At 46.5% G+C, this 17549-nt stretch overlaps 1 protein-coding gene across 1 annotated transcript in view; it reads right to left on the reverse strand.

Moving 5' to 3' along the window:
* The window catches only part of ADAM19 (ADAM metallopeptidase domain 19), a gene marked incomplete at both ends in the record, with an annotated part of 73832 nt that extends 57238 nt beyond the window's left edge, over positions 1-16594 (reverse strand). Inside the window, 3 exons of the mRNA XM_084242950.1 lie at positions 10043-10113; positions 13802-13887; positions 16528-16594. Of these exons, the coding sequence (XP_084099076.1) occupies positions 10043-10113; positions 13802-13887; positions 16528-16594 (224 nt within the window). The remainder of the gene's footprint in view (positions 1-10042; positions 10114-13801; positions 13888-16527) is intronic.
* Between the last annotated feature and the right edge of the window lie 955 nt (positions 16595-17549).

Consider the following 17549-nt stretch of genomic DNA (forward strand, 5'->3'; position numbering starts at 1 on the left):
AGTTAATTATGGCATATACATGCAAAGCAGTATCACAGAACCATTAAAATGATACAAAAAATTTACATGGAAATACTTCATCCATAATGTACTCTCACTCTGCCATAAAGAATGGCATTTGGGGAGATATCTGTGGAGCAGGAGCTATAGTTTGTCAAAATGTAAAATATTTTAAATGTATACGCTCATAGCAAATCTACTTCTAGGACTCAATCCTATTGAAATAATTGTAAATGTACTTAAAGATCATATGTAAGGCTATTCCTGCAGCATTATCTTAGTAGAAAGAAACTGGAAATCTAAGTGTCCACTAATAGGGAAATTAATATATTTGTATCATCCACTCGATAGAATCCTATGTTGTCATTAAAAAGAATGAAAGGGGTCTATAAATGGGCAAGGTATTGAAGTAAATAATGGAATAGCATAAAGTACAGACTCATTTATTTTAAAACTCTATTTCATCTGTAATATTTTTTTCTAGAATTTTATTATCAGAGTTTTCAAACACATCAAAATGTTCTTGTATAAAATTTTAAAAACAATTTGGTGATTGTCCATGCTGTATTTCCAAGTTAAAAAAAAATGGCTATAAAGCTGAGCATAGATAATGAGCCCATTTGGGTAAATGCACATAGGGTTAAAAAAAATGATGTCAAGGGACCTCCCTGGTGACAAAGGGGTTAATTAAGCCTCAGTGCTATCACCATGACAGCCTGGGTTTGATCCCCAGAGAGGGAGCTAACCCACATGGCTCAGCAGACCTCTCCTGTCTCGCCTGCTGCTCCCCTCAGCAGTGTATTTTCAGTCAGTCTGCCTGTTCTACTCCCCACTCTGTCTCTGGTGAATCCTGTCACTCTCCTCCCCTGTACCTCTGGCCTACACTCCAGTTCTTCTACAAATAAATAAATAAATAAATCTTAAAAAAAAAAAAAAAAAGATGTTAAGCAGCATGTTCAGGGTGAAGGCTGGATGCCAACCCTGGCTGTTATCTCAAAGGATGGATAAGGGACCCTCCAAACCAAGAGAGAACCAGCTCCCGGTTTCCTCCAAGGACACGCTTCCCTCCATTCTGACAAGAGTCCATCTCAGGCTAGCAGGCAGCTGACAGCTTCCTGCCATTCATCTTACCCCCTGCTCCTGCTGAAGGGCCGCCAGGAGAAATAAGCTTGAGACAAAAGAAAACCATGGACATCCTTCCTGGCTGCACAGGCAGCCTGGCTGCGGGCCTCTGGAAGGAGAGATCCGGAACCTGTGAACCAATCCTGACCTCCTTATCAGGCAGCTCAGGGCTGTGCCCAGAGAGGGCCTGGGCACTGACGCTGCCCACCAGAAGAGGTACAGTTTGGCTGACTGGAGAAACCCTGCAAAGCTGTGTCTGTGAGATACAGTAAGGTCAAACTGGGCACAGCTGGAGAGCACAGTGAATTTCCTCCCGGGGCAATGGGTTTTAAGGTCAACTCTGCTTAATAGCATTTGGAAAGCAGCTCCGGGGAATTCCCTCTTACTTCATTCTTAAATGTTTTTTCCGACCCTGCAAAATACAAATAATAGTAACTACTTCTTGCGCTCTCACAGTGCAAGGCCCTTTAACGGTATTACGTTATGGACTTCAACCACCATCCGAAGCGATGCCCGCTGGAAGGGTGAGGAAACCAAGGTACACAAAGGCGAGGCCAGAGCCCAGGGCACCTGCGGGCACAGGGAGCCACGCTCTGGACTCATTCCAGCCTGGAAGTCTGTCTTCTCGTTGTCTGTGATCAAGACTCCTGCCTCCCTCACAAAAATACATTACATACACATGCATAAGTTGTAATCACAAATAAATGTGATTCCATTTAGGGCCCACCCAGGTATTCCCAGATAATCACCCCTCCTAAGAATCCTTAACATAATCACCCTAAAAGACTTTTTGGGGGGTTTTGTTTGTTTGTTTTTTGGCCATAGAAGGTAGCACAGTCTCATGTTGCAGCAAGTAGATTGTGGATGTCGTGGAGAGGTCATTTCTCAGCATGCCACACTCTGAAATTATTTCCTGTGCAGGCAGTAGAGTACGGGAAGAGGCAAAGAAACCTGAGTCTGACTCCCTGGTCTGCCAGACACTCGGCAATTACTTCAACTCTTCATAATTGAGTTCCCTCATTTGTAAAAATGTGAATAAGATCTCCTTTGTCAAAGGGCAGCCAGGAACAACTCAATAGCAAAAAAAAAAACAAAAAAACACACAACAAATAAAAAAACAACAATTTGATAAAAAAAAATGCGTAGAGAATATGAATAGCATTTCTCCAAAGAAGATATACAGGTGGCCAACACACATGAAAAAGTGCTCATCATCATCATTTGGTTTGGGAAATGCAAACCAAATCTTCAGTGAGATGCCACCTCACACCTGTCAGAATGACCATCATCAAGAAGACAAATGATAACAAATAGCAAGGAAGTGGAGAAAAGGGCACCCTTGTGCACTACTGGTAGGAATGTAGAATGGTACAGCCACTAAAAGTAGATCGATGTGATCTTCTAAATCCATTTCTGGGTATTTATCCAAAGGAAACTAAACAATAACTCAAAAGACATCTGTATCCCCATGTGCAGAGCAGCACTATTCACAATAGCCAAACATGAAACCAACTAAGTGTCCATCAGTGGAGGAATGGATAAAGTGGTACACATATACAATGGAATATTATTCAGCCCTCAAAAAGAAGGCAATTCTGCCATCTGTGATAATATGGATGGACCTTGAGAACACAAGGTTAAGTATAATAAGCAGATAGAGAAAGCCAAACACTGTATCATCTTCCTAATATGTAGGATTTTTTAAAAAACAAACCTTAACTATAGATACTTCTCCTTCCCTGGGAGAAGGGGAGATTAAAGGGGGTCAAAAGGCACAAACTTCTGGTTCCAGGATAAGTAATTCCCAGATATATCACGTTCAGCATGGTGACTATACTTAACAGTACTCCACTGGATATTTGAAAGTTGCTAAGAGAGCAGACCTTAAAGTTCTCATCACAAGAATAAAATACTTGTAACTATGTGTGGTGATCACTTCACAGTATGAACATGTATTGAATCACTATAGTGAACATCTGAAACAAATATGAAGTTATATACCTTTTTCTTTTTTTTCTGAGTTGCCACAAGGACCAAATAAGACATGTTAGGTGCTTTTGCTCAGTGGCTAACTCTCAGCAAAGGATTTGTATAATGAATAGAAATGAAGAAATAAAATTTAGAAGTACAAGCAGCTTGCCAAAGACCTCCTACCCAGAAGTATCTGTGCCTGAAACTAAATCTAGTCTCTGGCACCAGAGCCCAAGCTTGTTCTATTCTATAGATGACAGTGTTTCAGGAGCATGTGCTCTTGCTCTGATCATCTGGGTCTGTCATTTCAGTTTTGGATACCCCTTTACTCTCTTTGGGCAACTGTGGCTACATCCCTGTGATCTCCACTCCTAGTTAGACAATGGGCCCTAGGAAAGCAGTATCATGTTTCCAGTGATTTAGAAACAATACACACCCTGCTTACTCAGGGGTGAGATTGAGAATTTGGCTTGTACAAAGACCATATCAGATTGGCTGGCAATCCACTTGGACTGCAACTCCAGGGGTTATGCACAAAATGGAAATTATAAATGAAATGGATTTCAATCCACAAAACTACACTCAGAAACCACATCCCAATCAGAACCATCAGCTCTTTCTGGGTCAGGGTGCCTAGCACAGAACTTGAGATTTAGATCAACACAGGCATTCTCTGACTCAGAGTCAGAGTAGCAGGGTAAATTCAGTTCCTGATACTTTAAAAAAAAAAAAAATTGAAGACATTTCAGACACTCACAGTGCTCATCAAATTCTCGTGTCCCCACCCATCCCTTCAACCACTTCCTCGGCACCGTCTCCTTGGGTTGTACAAGCTCAGCTGCAGGAATAGGGAGCCCAGCTGTGTGCCGGGTTTGGAAAAACATTTTGAATACTTTATATCTTGCCAAATGCTTGGTTAAAAAATGATATCCTCTAATTTCTTAAGCTATGTGTATTTTAAGTGGAATGCAATCCATATGTGTGTGACTCATTTAAATGCAACTCACTGAAGCATGGCTCACCAAAAGCACGGGGATCCAGCTAAGCCTCTCTTAAGCTCCTCTCTGATCCAGGAAATTAAATTTGGCCAAGAACAAATGAACTCCTGACAAGAGAGGGTCAAGGAGAATGGTCCTTTTTCTTAGATAAGATGCTCGAGTTTACTTCTGACCCCAGAAGAAGCTGAGGAGATGAGTGGGGAAAGGGGGTTATGGGGTGTTCCTCGGCACCACCTCCACATGTCTACCAGGCCTCCTTAGAAGAGCAGCAGGAAGAGGTGGTAACTTATCCATCCTGTCTGGTGCTGAAAAACCCCTTTCCTGCCTACTAATCCTCCCCCCTCCAGGTCTGTCAGTGTGATGCAATTCAAACAGAGCTGAATGAAAAAAGAGAAAACTCAGGAGCTTGGCCACACCAAGAACAGAGAATGGCTCTTCATCTCCAGGATGGAGTCTGATTTCCAAGACAACAAAGCAATTTCCTCCCCTGTATATGAAGGCAGAGGAATGGAGGGATTGAGGTCAGAAGGAAGGGTGGGTGCCATTGTGGGAAAGCTGGGAATGCCCAAATACTGCCTGGGCAATACTATTCTCCCGGAGGCCAGGAGGTTGATATAAACAAGAAAAGAACAAAGAGTCATTCTTGGGCATTACCTACATTTGCACAAACAGGCTCCCTCTTTGACTGACAGGGCTGGAGCACAATGAAAGGGTGAGACCCAGGACGTCGCTCCCTTTCCCAAAGTCAAACCTAAATCTTAGGTTCAGCGAGACTCAAGGAAGGCCAGTTCCGAGAAGAGATGAAAGCTCCAGAATGTACTCAAGAGACCAGCAGAAAGGACAGACAGGCCTCACTTAGCATTGTTGATAGGTTCTTGGAAACGGTGACTTTAAAGCAAAATGACATCATAACAAAATCATATCTTCAAACAAGAATATCATTTCATTCAACGTAAGCCAAGATTGTTGGTTTAGTTTTTGTGGTTTTTTTTTTTTTTCAGCAATGTTATAACCAAATGATATTACTCAAGGACTTACTGTATGCAACCACAGGTGCTCCCAGCAAAGTGCCCTAGGAGCTGCTTGTTTGCTTTTGAAGATGACCTTGAATGTAGGGATCCTACCCTGTGAACATCTTGTAGCCTGTTCACTATACAAGTCAGCATGCCCTCCTTCAAGGAGAAGTGGAGAAAGGAGAGAGAATTCCTTCAAATTCAATTCAATTCAGGGCCTACCTTTCCCTGGAGACACTCAACTCTCAGAGACCTACAGCTAAGGACAAGTCCTTTCATTTCAGCAAGAACAGTTTTGGTCAAATATGGTTTCTGGGCTGGGGAAAATCATGGGGAAAATTACATGGAGAAATATATTATGGATTTCTGCCTCAAAATTGTGGGCTGTGAAAATAGCAGCCTGCAATTTCTTCCCTGTAATTTCCCTTCTTGTGTTTGTGTTGCCTAAATGGTGAGTCCAGTACTAGCAGAACATCCTTAACCTCCAGGTCCATGGCTTGGGAGTCACTTGCCATTATTCCACTGCCCCCTCTCTCCAGGGAAGCCAACACAGCTGGAGCGCAAACCCCTGAGGCAAGGACTTCTCTTCCCTCTTTCCACTCACATGGTGTTCTTTAAGGAGGGACAGCAGGAAAAGGTGTGAGACCTTGGCTGGGACAAAAGCCTCAACATACAGATGAGAACACTGAGGCCCAGGAGGCCCAGCGGGCTCACAGCCCAATTGCACATTGCCTGTCTCTGAGCTCAGCACCCAACAGTACCCCTGTGGCAAATGGGCTTCTTCTTACAACAACTATGCCCGATCGACACTGGCCAATGATGTGTGTGTGAGCACATGGAAGATATACCTTGTTAGAGCAGAGTGCAGCCTTTGTGACCTACTGTTGGGTCTAAAACAAAAATACGCAACAATATGTAAATATCACCTCCTTTCTGCTCCCCTCTCCCCAACGAAAGCAGCAGCCTGTGCATGTGCTTCAGAAACTGTGTCTCAGTTCTGTGTGTGTCCTCACAACCACAGGGGAAGTCCCAGGGGGGCCCACCAGACTCTTGCTAGCAGGCTCTCCTTCACTTATTAAACATTGGCATGGCTACGAATTTCACAACAACCTGCACAGTCAACAGTGAGAGGTCAAAGCAGTTGCCACTGATGGGCATGGAAGCCATGCCATGGTGCCTTGCTGGAACCAGCTACACTGGGTCCTGTGCTGGGCTGGTCCTTAAGATACTACAAATGTCACTCACCCTCCCTGGGGCTCTAGGGTATGAGGCGCTCATTATGCTCCAGAGAGGGATACTGAGGCTTAAGGAGAACAGACAGCTAGTAAGTGTCAGAGCCAGGATCTGAACCTAGGACTATCCAACATGACAGCCACATTCAGACAGCACCTGCGATGTCACTTTTTCACCTGCTTAGAGAAAAGGGAGTGTGTCTCCCATGGGAATGATGCCCATTTATCCCGAGCTGCTCCACAGCAGAAAAAGGCTGAGGCTGCCGTGCTGTTGAACGAAGGCACCTCAGGGCGTCCACTGATGCACTGCAGGCCTGTTTGCTGCCCCCTCTTCACTCCTGCCCATCCCCCAAACTCCTCTGTCCTCACCATTCTTGGCCATGTCTCCATGCTCAAATTCCACTAAAGGCCTGCTCGCTGCTATTCTGGGCCCTGCATTAGCACGTGGGCTGTGATTTGATGGGAAGAGGCCAGACACCTCAGGACGATGAAAAATAAATTAGACGTAGCTTTTCCCTCCCCCTCTGCTCCCAGAGGCCCTTGCCCACAGCTACAGGAAGGTTTGAGAATCCAGTGTGGGGGGTGAGGTGGAAGGGGGAGGGGAAACCTTTACAAAGCATTCCGGTCGTGGAACTTGATGGCTCCTTCCCCTTGGAAATGTCATCTGGCTGACCACCATGTGGCTCCTATCCTCAGCTCCTTCGGGGCTCCATTCAGATATCACCCACTACCAAGGCCCTCTCTGACCACCCTTCAGAACTGCACACCCTCACCGGCCCCCTCTCCTTTGCTTCCTCCACAGCTTGTCACCAGATGCACTATTCACTCGCTGCTTGGTTTGCTTACTGCTCCCCCACTAAGAAGCTAAGCTGTGGCTCTACCCCAGGACACTGTGCAGGTACAGGGGGAGGGAAAGAGTGAAGAAATCTGGGGAGAAGGTGTAGAACCAGTGCCTGAGGAGGCCCTGAGCGTGGACCCGGTTCCCCTCAAATATCATGGGATAATGATGATAAGAAGGTGAACACAATGACTTTAAAAAGCCAGGGAAGCAGCAGCTCCCCGAACTCTTTTGAATCTGGGCCGGCGCGCAGCATGAATGGGGAGGCTTTGGGAAATAAACACATTCGGAAGTCGTGTGCAGTTGGAGTTCCGCATGCTGACACGTGTTCAAAAACAAAAAGCCCAATTTAGACGAGAATAGCAGGAAGCCGTCCCCCAGGAATACCTGGTGATGTCATCTTGATGGGCTGTGCTGCTTCCACTTTGTCAAGTCTCCTGCCTCCTGCCAACTCAAGGAGGTCAGGAGCCATATCCTGCCTCCTGCACCTCGCGGGACAGCCAGAGAACTGCTGGGTGCAGCAGACAGACAATGCTGTGTGTCCCGTGTGGGACAATCACACCTCACAAGCAGAACTCTCCACACTGTATTCTTTTTCTTTTTTTTTTTACTTTTTTTGTTTACTTTTTTTTTACTTTTTTTAACCTTTTTTTTTACTTTTTTTTTAAGATTTATGTATTCACGCATATAAGAGCTGGGGTACAGGCAGGGCAGAGATGTGGGGGGGGTGGGGAGGAGTGTGTGTGTTTGTGAGAGGATTTACCAGAGACAGAGCGGAGAACAGAACAGGCAGACTGACTGAAATACACTGCTGAGGGGAGCAGCAGGCGAGTTAGGAGAGGTCTGCTGCACCACGTGGGTTGCTCCCTGGCCGTCCGGAGACTGAACTTGTGCTGCAGAGGCTGTGGACCGCCCCATAATACAGTGCTTAACCCCTTGAGCCACCAGGGAGGGCCTCTCCACCCTGTATTCTGTAAACATTTTGGGCATGTCTACCTCCTCCAGTCCTCACAACCACCCTATGAGGTGGTCAGGAACATCTTCATGGTAAAGGTAAAGACACACATTTCAAAAGAGGAAGTTATTTGCCCCATATCACACAGCTAGTGAGTGGAATCTGGGTTTCTGTGAGTTTGGACCCAAGCCAAGAACACAAATGATCTGTCTCACCTCTCAATCACTTGCTGTGTGACCTCAGAGAAGTGTCTATCCCTCTCTGAGTGTCTGTATCCACACATTAAACCATTGCATTCAGTGTTATTTAAGCAGTCTTCCTGCTCTGACTTTCTATGACCTCTTGCAAAGGTACCAAGACAGGAGGGAAGGATGAGGACTCAAGTCCTGGGTCCCTGCTTGAGCAGTCCAACTCCTAAGCATCTGCCCCATGATACCAGCCCCATCCCCTGGCTGTCTAGAGGAAGTCCAAGGACCAAATGGGCAAAGTAGGACATTTTAGACTCAGGCAGCACAGGGCTGGGCCAAGAGAAAACCAAGCAGGACCCTGAGAGAGGACGAGAATCTCTGTGGGCTTTCCTGCAGGATGGGAGGAAGACTAGGCAAGAAGAAATCCTGGCAGACAGATTCTGCACCCTCCACAGGGGATGCAACCAGCCAGGTGTGTTCTAGGAGAAATGGGACAAAAGGAACACATGCCTGGGCCAGTTTTATTCTCGGAGGAAAGCAGCAAACATGATTGAGCTGCCCCTCTTTCTGGCATCCCCAAGGCCACCACGGACAGGAGGCAGGGAGACAAGTCTGAGGCTCAGCACTGGAATGCTGCTGGAGCTGCACTTTTTCCACACTGCCGACAGCTGCCTTCTTTGCAATGTCCCAAAAGCCCAAATTTGGAATAATTTATATTCTCGCTTTCTACCCAGGCGGATCAGCCATTCCCATCCTCCTCGACATGGGAAGGTCCCTCTCCGTGGCTTTCTTGGCAGTGATGCATTTGATTACTCATCTGCTTCCAGGGGGCTCCAGAGACTGCCAAGAGGAGCCGGCAGCTCTCCAAGCCACGCGGCCTTATCTGCAAGGTCTGTACATGGGATGAAAGTGGGATGATGGCAGGGGAAATACCAGTGGCCTGCAGGGTCCCCCCACCCAGGAAGGGGAGCTCTTCAGCAACCAAGCCCATCAGGGATGGCCGAAGAACAGACAACAGAAGCAGTCAGGCTTTCTATCTGTCCACCTGCCTAACACCATGAATCACCGTTCACACTTGATGGTAAATCAATGTGGAATATTTCTGAACCAGGCCGCCACCCAAGACGAATGAGGTTAGGAAGATGGAAGAGCTGGCCTGAGGCAGCCAGGAGATGCTGGCCATGCCCTTATTGGCAGAACCTCAGACTTAGCTGACCCAGAACAGATGGAGCAGCCAGGGTCTGAGGCGCCAAATCCCAGAATACTCGACCTTGTATCTCCTCTCTGCTGTTTCCTTCTAATCTCCTTCACTTCCTGCCATGCGCTGTGCTAGAGCTGGCTAGACAGCTGCTTGGGAGTATGCAGTCCATCCCTCCCCCTCCCTTTCTCTCTCTCTCTCTCTCTCTCTCTCTCTCTCACAAACACACACACACACACACACACACACACACATACACACACACCCCAGGTTCCTGCAGGGAACTCTAAGAGGCCCCGGAAATACAACAAAGCAAATTCAAGCAAAATGTTAAGCAGTCCAGTAATTTCTCAGCAAATCAAGAGATTGTAGAAACGCCATCTTTGCAAGAAGTTCCTTGTAAAGAGCTGAGGACTGAGAATTCGGGTCCCCTCACTAACTGCTTCCTTTTAAGAAGGCAGCACCTGCGTCCGGGGCTGGAGTGGAAGTGAATTGTTTGGTTCTAGACAAAGAGGGAGTCCACTTACTCATTCTTCTCCAGGTCCAGGATCAGTTCTCGCCCCTCGGCTGTTACCCTGAGCTCAGCTTGGAGTGGATGCTAAAGGCAACAATAAAAGCGAGTTAGTCCCTAAAAGTGGGGGTCAAGCCTCCCAGGAAGGCCACAGGGTCCAGCAAGTGCTCTGACAGAGGAAGGGAATGAGAAAGGGTCAACTACTCTATTTTTCTAGCTCCAACGTGAAAGAATTGCAGTCCCACAGGCCCTACACCCCCCTCTGCCTTCTCCCAAGAGACAAAGGAAAGAAACTCCAGGCTGAAATGCACTGGGAGTGCTTGTGTACACATCTTGAAGGCAGGCATCTCCAGCAGCAAGTTGAGTGTGGGGTCAGATCTGGCTTCCAGTGCTGACTGACCTCTGACACAGGAATGTGGGCATGTCTTGGAGCCTTCCTACAGCTCCCTCCTTCATTATAAAATAGATGTTAATAATCAACCTCATAGGATTAGATAAGGTTGTGAAATGTAAAGAATTTTTCACTGTGCCTGGCACACACAGGGAATCCTCATACATGTTGGTTACTAACCAGAATACCAGAGGAAGCCTCTTCATAGACACATTGTACACGTACGACAAAGTTCGCCAATGGCCAAAGCTGCTTCACATTCAGAATCGGCAAGTTAAGGTATGGCCATAAGCTTGAAAACCATCCCCAAAGTCACTAGTATCTGTCCCTCCACACCCATCCCCAACTTTAAAAAATAAGATACCTTGAAAAATAGCAAAGTGACAAAAATGTTTAGAAGTCAAAAATCACAATGCAGTGGAGCATGCTACAAAATGCTCTCATAATTCCCAAATTACCAAGAAAGTATACATTACAATTATTAAGCACAAAGGCTCAAAATATAATATTTTATATCTCATTTAAATATACTTCAGTAAAGAAAAAAGGTAATAAACCAAAAGGTTACCATAGTTACTTCTTGGCAGTAAGGTTAATTTTACTTTTATTTGTGCATCTTTCCATATTTTTATAATTGTGTTTATATTTTGAGAAGTGGCTTTTTATTTGTTTTTACCTTGCTATATGGAAAACTTCAAAAAAAATGAAAATCCAAAACAAAACCTTCCCTGCTTCAACTTGGGGCAGCTGAAGTTTTATTTTTTGAAGGAAAAAATTACTTATATAAAACAGGATATTTACATATTCAAAACAGGATCATTTTTTTGAGCTGTTGAGGGCTTTGGCTCTGGACCATGGAACTAATAACTCCTGGAGTCTCTGTCCACCTTGCTAGAGCAGAGCCATTTCCAGGTTCCCACAGAGCTTAGGTTGGGCTAATCTGAAAACAGGGCTCATCAGTTTTGCCACCAGGTTGGGCAAAGCTCAAGTTCATTCCTCTTCTTATTTGCTTCAAGCCCCGCTTCCCATCAGGGTCCTGGGCATCCCTGAGACTTAGAGCCACCAAGGTTTCTGATGAAATCTGAACGTTCTGATCCAGGTCTCTTGGGCAACTCTGTCCTTTGCTATCCTTTGCTAATATATCTTATTTACTTCTCTTAAAAAGGGACATTTCAAAATTTGTGGGGAGGATGCTTGCCCAATAACTTTCACTAAGGGATTCACTTCTCTATTTCTGTTGCCCCCGGCCACTTTATCTCTGCCCATGCCTCCTTCTGGTTGCTGGTCCTTAGTCACTTTACTCTGGGGAGTTCCACAGTCAGGGTTCCTGCCCAATCGCATAAATGTTAGGGACTGTGGTCCCATTTGAGAAAAAACAATTCCCTTCTCTGGGGGGGGGGGGGGGGGGCAGGGGCGGGGAATGTGACAGCCCAGGCAAAAAAGGAAAGTTGACACAAATCAAAGCACTTGTCACCTCTTCCCCAAAGAGACACAAGTTGCAACATGAGAGCTAATATATATTTTTAAGTGTGCAATCCAAAAATATTCCTCTCTGCTCTGGAAGATATTCAGACAATGACATTTAAAATATGAGGCCCCTTGTTTCTAGGGGATGTTTCAAGCAAAACAATGAAACAGCATTGCAAGGATGGAGACAGCTTATCAGGTTAACCAGCTCGCTGATCGCTGATCTGCCTTTCTCTTGTTACTGCACCCTGTGCTGGGAAGACATCCCCTCTCCTAGAAGTGCAGGGAGCTAGCATATTGGTTCTATGTCCCCCAAGAAAGCGTACAAATCCCTGTCTATCTAGGGATGGATTAACAGATCTGCTCTATAAGGCACTGGAACTCTGTTTATATATCTGTATCCTCCTTAAGATGCAGGATAATAGCTAGTATACAGTGAGTGTTGAATTAACGTTTGATGAATGAATTAATTACATAAATGAAAATAAGAGACCTGAGTGAGACCCACCTTCCTGTCTCTCCCCATCTTTCTCCCCCTCTCTCTCTCTCTGGCATCCATTCCCTTGTTCATTCAACAAATACTATGGTGCCAGGCACTGTGCTAAGTAATCCCACAAAATACAATGACCCATACGCAGACAATGGCTGGGAACAAAGACAGGATCTGGAGCTCCGTTTGTTTCTGAGGCCCTTCCTGAGGATGCCCGGAATCCCACATCTGGAGGGCACAGAGGGGCCTCTATAAAAAGTATCAGATTCATTCTTTGTGCAATAATGGATAGGTTGGAATATCCAAGATCTCAAATTTTTAAAAATAACCTGCCTGAGGATAGCCATCCATTAATTTGTCTAGACTTTTCCGGAAGCTATTTTCAGCCTTTCCTACTTTTTGATGAAAGGAATTCCATGCATTTATTGTCATTAGAATAATGCTTTCCTTGCTTTCTTTTGTCCTAATATATTTGCTATACATTCCTTACTAAATCCAAATTGGAGAATTTAGGGATATGCCTGTATGTCTCTAACCGGAACGTCAAGAATTTTGGACATTTCCCCTCTCCATTTGTTTCCCAGATGCAAGAACACAAAGTGTGAGCTCTCTCCCGACACAGCTCTCTCCGCTCTCTCCTGCTAGACTCTTGCTCTTGCACATGTGTAATAAATCCCTGACCCACTGAACCCAAAGGGATCTTACTAACTACCCCCCTCCCCAGACTTCTTCCTTCTTATTTCTTCTAAGCCCTGTTGAAATGAGGAAACTCAAGTTTCAGTAACTGTAAGTTCCATAGTTGGTTCTGGGCACACAGCAATTACTCCTTCCTTTTTAGCTTTTTCATGTACCATGAGAGTTGTGAAAACAGAAGCACAAAACCCCCTGAAATGTGAAGTTCTCTGTGTAAGAAGAGGGACATGTTTTCTGTCTTATTCTCAATTCCTCTGAGAAAGCTTGTCCACCTTGTTGGAATCAGTTGGATTTAAAGACATTCCCCAGTAACAGTCCCTACCCTGCCTCTTACCAAATAACAGTTTAGACCATCATTTTTCTCTCCAAGCATATTATCTCATCGATAAAAGGAAGCATGCATTATGCAGAGCAAACACCACAATGACAAATTTTAATAAATTCCGGTAGAGAGTCGGTGGTTTTTGTGACACATGTTCGCACTTAGCTTGTGCCAGCATTAACGTGGATTTTCATTTCCTTAACTAATAACATTTGGGAGCATTCTAAAAATTGTCACACAGTGAAGGGAAGTCCTATGTGGGATTTCCAAGCTTGAAACACAGAGAGGATAGAGTGGGCTAGAAACAGAAGTAATGGTATAACTAGGTTCCCAGCCAAGTGGAATGGGTGGCCCCACACCTCAGGCTGTCTGTCAACTGCTGAGTCTGAAATGGAAAACTTTTGAGTCTTACCTTTTCTCTCTTGGGGTCTTCTGTGGTCTTCCACTGAGGTATTACTAGTTCATGCTGTAGCCAGGGGCTGCCTTCCCCACTTCCTCCTGCCAATACAAGATGCAGTGCATTGGAATCACAGACTTCCACTTCCTAGCTGAGCCATGTACTGCCAGCAGGGAAGAAGCCCATACTGGGCCACTGCTAGCTTCAGGTCTAGGCAGCCATCTAGCCATTGGCAAGACAGTGTTAACGTGACCCACAAGGTCCCCGAAACCCTCCCAAAGTTTCCATCCCAGAAGTAGAAGACAGGAGGACCATGGAGTAAAGAGATACTGAAGAGGGGTGCCTATTTTAGACAGGTTTATGTGCAAAGATGGCAGTTAATTGAGACTTCGGGGGCCAGGAGAAGGCAAACTTGCAAAGATCTGGCTAGAGTAGAAATGGCTAGGGTAGAGGGACGAGCAAGTGCATCCACCCTGCCTGAGCACCAGAAGGGGAGGTGGCCTGTTTTGGAAACAAGCAGAAAGTAGAGGTAGCTAGGGGTCCAGTAAACTGGTATGGGGGGTGGGGATGGGTGGGTAGAGGTTGGTTACTGGTTAGCAACACAGCCATGGGTATCACAGAGGTCAGGGAAAGCGTCTGGGTTTTATTATAAAGAGACTTGAAAGGCACTGGAGAGTTGAGACAGTGATTTTATCTGCATTCAGTTTTAAAATGATTGTGCTGCCTGGGGGTGGGGGGAGGGAGGGAGGAAGGGTGGGTGGCAAGGGGGCCTGAGTGAGGAGAAACGGAAGGCAGTCTAGAGAGTGGCTGGAGATTCCTCCAATGACATCAGAGGAGAGGAATGGAGTGGTGGGGTGCTGGGTACATTCTGGAGGCCTAGTCTACCGGTATTGTTCCCACTGGGCTTTAGTTTTCTCATGTGTGAAATAAAGATAATGATACCTGCCCATCTCACAGCAGCACTGGGGGTTTACTGGGAAATTGCTTCCTAATCCCTAAAGCATCCCTGTTTGCATGTGTGCACTACTTGCTACCTTCCAAACCACTCTCCTCACCCTCCCTCATGCTCACACAGCCCAGGAGATGGGTAGCAGGATCTCTATCCTGCAAGAAAGGTGAACTGAAACTTGAGGAGACTTGTTCTAGGCAGTGCAGACTTCAAACATTGGTTGCAGATTATCTTAATAAAGTGACAATCTCCCAAGACCAAAGCTTCACAAGAGTAAGTCAGATCCACAGGACTCTTAGGGAAGAGGGTAAGGACTCTAAAATCTATTCTTTCTACCAACCACATCAATCTTGTAGAACAGAACGAGTGATGTAAAAGATGGCCATAATTGTTTTGTGCGAGGAGCTGGATTGCCTATGATTCACTTTCCTTTCAGATCTAAGGTATTCACAATTAAAATACATCTTTAAAAAAAAAAAAAGCTCAATAGACTAGCATTACTTAAGTTACCTTTAACATAAAGGTAGAACCTTTTACCTAAAGGTGAAAATCAGAAGCAAAGCATTCACTGATTGATGATGTGTTCTCTGGGTACTTTTATGTGCCAACTACTCTACCAGGAGCTTGGTGATCGTGGGGGACCAAGAGTGCAGGCCCTTTGCAGGGAACCTGGTAAGTCCAGATTCTTTGCAACAAATAGGGATGACGTTATATTTAATGGCATACTTGCAGGAATGAAAAGATCTTTATGACTGCAAAAAATATTGAAAGCAACTCAAGGCCTCCATAACAGAAGAACACAGGACATCTTCAGAAAAAGTGCTCCAAAGTTGGAAATGAGACAGAGCAAGCACGATGGCTTTTCAATGTCACATAGGAGCATTGTTCAACAGGCTCTCTCGACTATGACTTATCTAAGGGATGCAACTTTTCTGACTATTCTTACTTACAAGAATTGAAAGGCTGTACCGTAAGAAGTTAGGTGTTAACTGTAGATTTCTATTTGCGCGCGGTGCTAAGGACATGAGTGAAGTAGATAACTCCGAGTGAGGATGGCTGCTTGGCCCCCAAGGGTGCCCGGCCTTCTGTACCTACCCCAGCGCAGGATTTCCACGCTTTCCCCCGAGCCTCATCGCTCCCTGCCTCTAATGCTTTGAGCCCTCGCCACTCGGCTCACCGCCTCCCTAAACCAATTCAATAAATCTTTGCTGCCTGGGCATCCTCTCTGTGCATGAGTCATGTTTCGAAATTAATGTTTAAAATGTCATTTCTGAGATTTGTGTATGGAATTCATAGTCATTAAAATTATGTGTTCGGAGCATGTAACAGTGTGAGAAATACCGATGAACGGGAAAGTGGACAATGCAAGACAGGAAACTGTTCCAAAGGGATAATGCTTCGGGTTTTATCTCTATGCGTTTCGGAACGCACACACAAAGCCCGGAGGAAACGCAGGGACTGGGAAAGCAGCGGAAAGAGAAGCCAAAATCAGGAGCGAGAGGAGGAGGAGGAGGAAGGGGGTGGAGGGGGAGAGAGAAAGAAATGAGAGAATGAGGAAAGGGAGCGAGGGAGCCAGCTAGCGAGAGGGCGCGCGCGCCAGGCTCTCGCTGATGGATCCGCGTCCCCGAACCTTCACGTCCCCTCCCGACGCACTAGGAGAGAACAAAGCCGGCCTCCCCAGGCTTGGGGGGCGCCGCCCCGCGGAGTGGTGGAAGGCGATCTCAGGTCCCCGAGCCCCCAGGACACCGCCTCCATCCCTCCGCCGCGCGCGCCCCGGCGCCCCGCCACTTACTTCTGGTCCAGCCCGGCAGGGCGAGCGCCAGCAGGCAGAGCCGGGCAGCGCCCACGCCCGCGGGCATGGTGGCAGCGGCCCCTCGCGCTCGGGCTCAGCAGCACGCGGCCATGCCAGCCTCCGGCCGGGAACGCTCTGCTCAGCCTGCGTCTCGCGGCCGCCTTACAGCCATGGGCCGCCACGCCCCGCCCCCGGCTGGAGCAAAGCGGAGGGGAGGGACCGCGGGGGAGGAGCCGGCAGGACCCCTAGCGAGACTGCTACCCAGGTAATGAGGAGCTGGAGAGGATGAGCCAGCCCCATCAGGGAGAGGGGCTCTCGTGAGCGCGGCCTGGGCAGGGTTCGAAGCAAGGACTTGCAGGGGTTAACCTGGACCCCACTGGGCACCACGGCCCAAGTCCCCTGCCCCGTGCTATGCCGGACGTGGTGGTAACAGGCTACTCGCCCAGTCCTGTCCCGGAGGTCGCCTGTCTCAAAACCAGGCTCCGAAAGAGTTAACCGCACCACCAGGCACAAAGAACTAAGTGCTGGGATGGAGTTGTTTTCTTAGCAGGACTCAAATCCAGGAGCCCTTCCTTCTGGCTGGGAGGGGGGGTTGGCTAAGACAGGAATCCAGCGGAGAAGACATCTGAGCTCAGAGAAGGAGAAATACAGCTCCAGTCAGGGAAATCGGCCTAGACAGACTTAAAAGGCCAGAAACCCTTGGGCTGGCTGGGGGGAACCAAGAAGGAGGGCTCTTTAGGGTTTAGGGCTTTGGAGAGAAATGAAGGGAGATAAGACCTGCATTACTGACTAGTAATAAGAACAGTCACTTACTGAGAGTTTATTATCTCAAAGAATCAGAAAACAGTGATGACAAACTGACAAAACACCTTCGAATCAAACACTGTCCTAAACTCTTTACCCAAATTAACTTATTTCATTAATTAATCTAGAAAAAGAACTATCTTTTATTGTCCTTTACTTTGTGCCAGGGACTCTTGCATACATGCTCCCTTTCAATTAGATCATTAAATCAATAGGTA

This window comes from Talpa europaea (assembly GCF_964194135.1).
Source record: "Talpa europaea genome assembly, chromosome: 9".
NCBI lineage: Eukaryota > Metazoa > Chordata > Mammalia > Eulipotyphla > Talpidae > Talpa > Talpa europaea.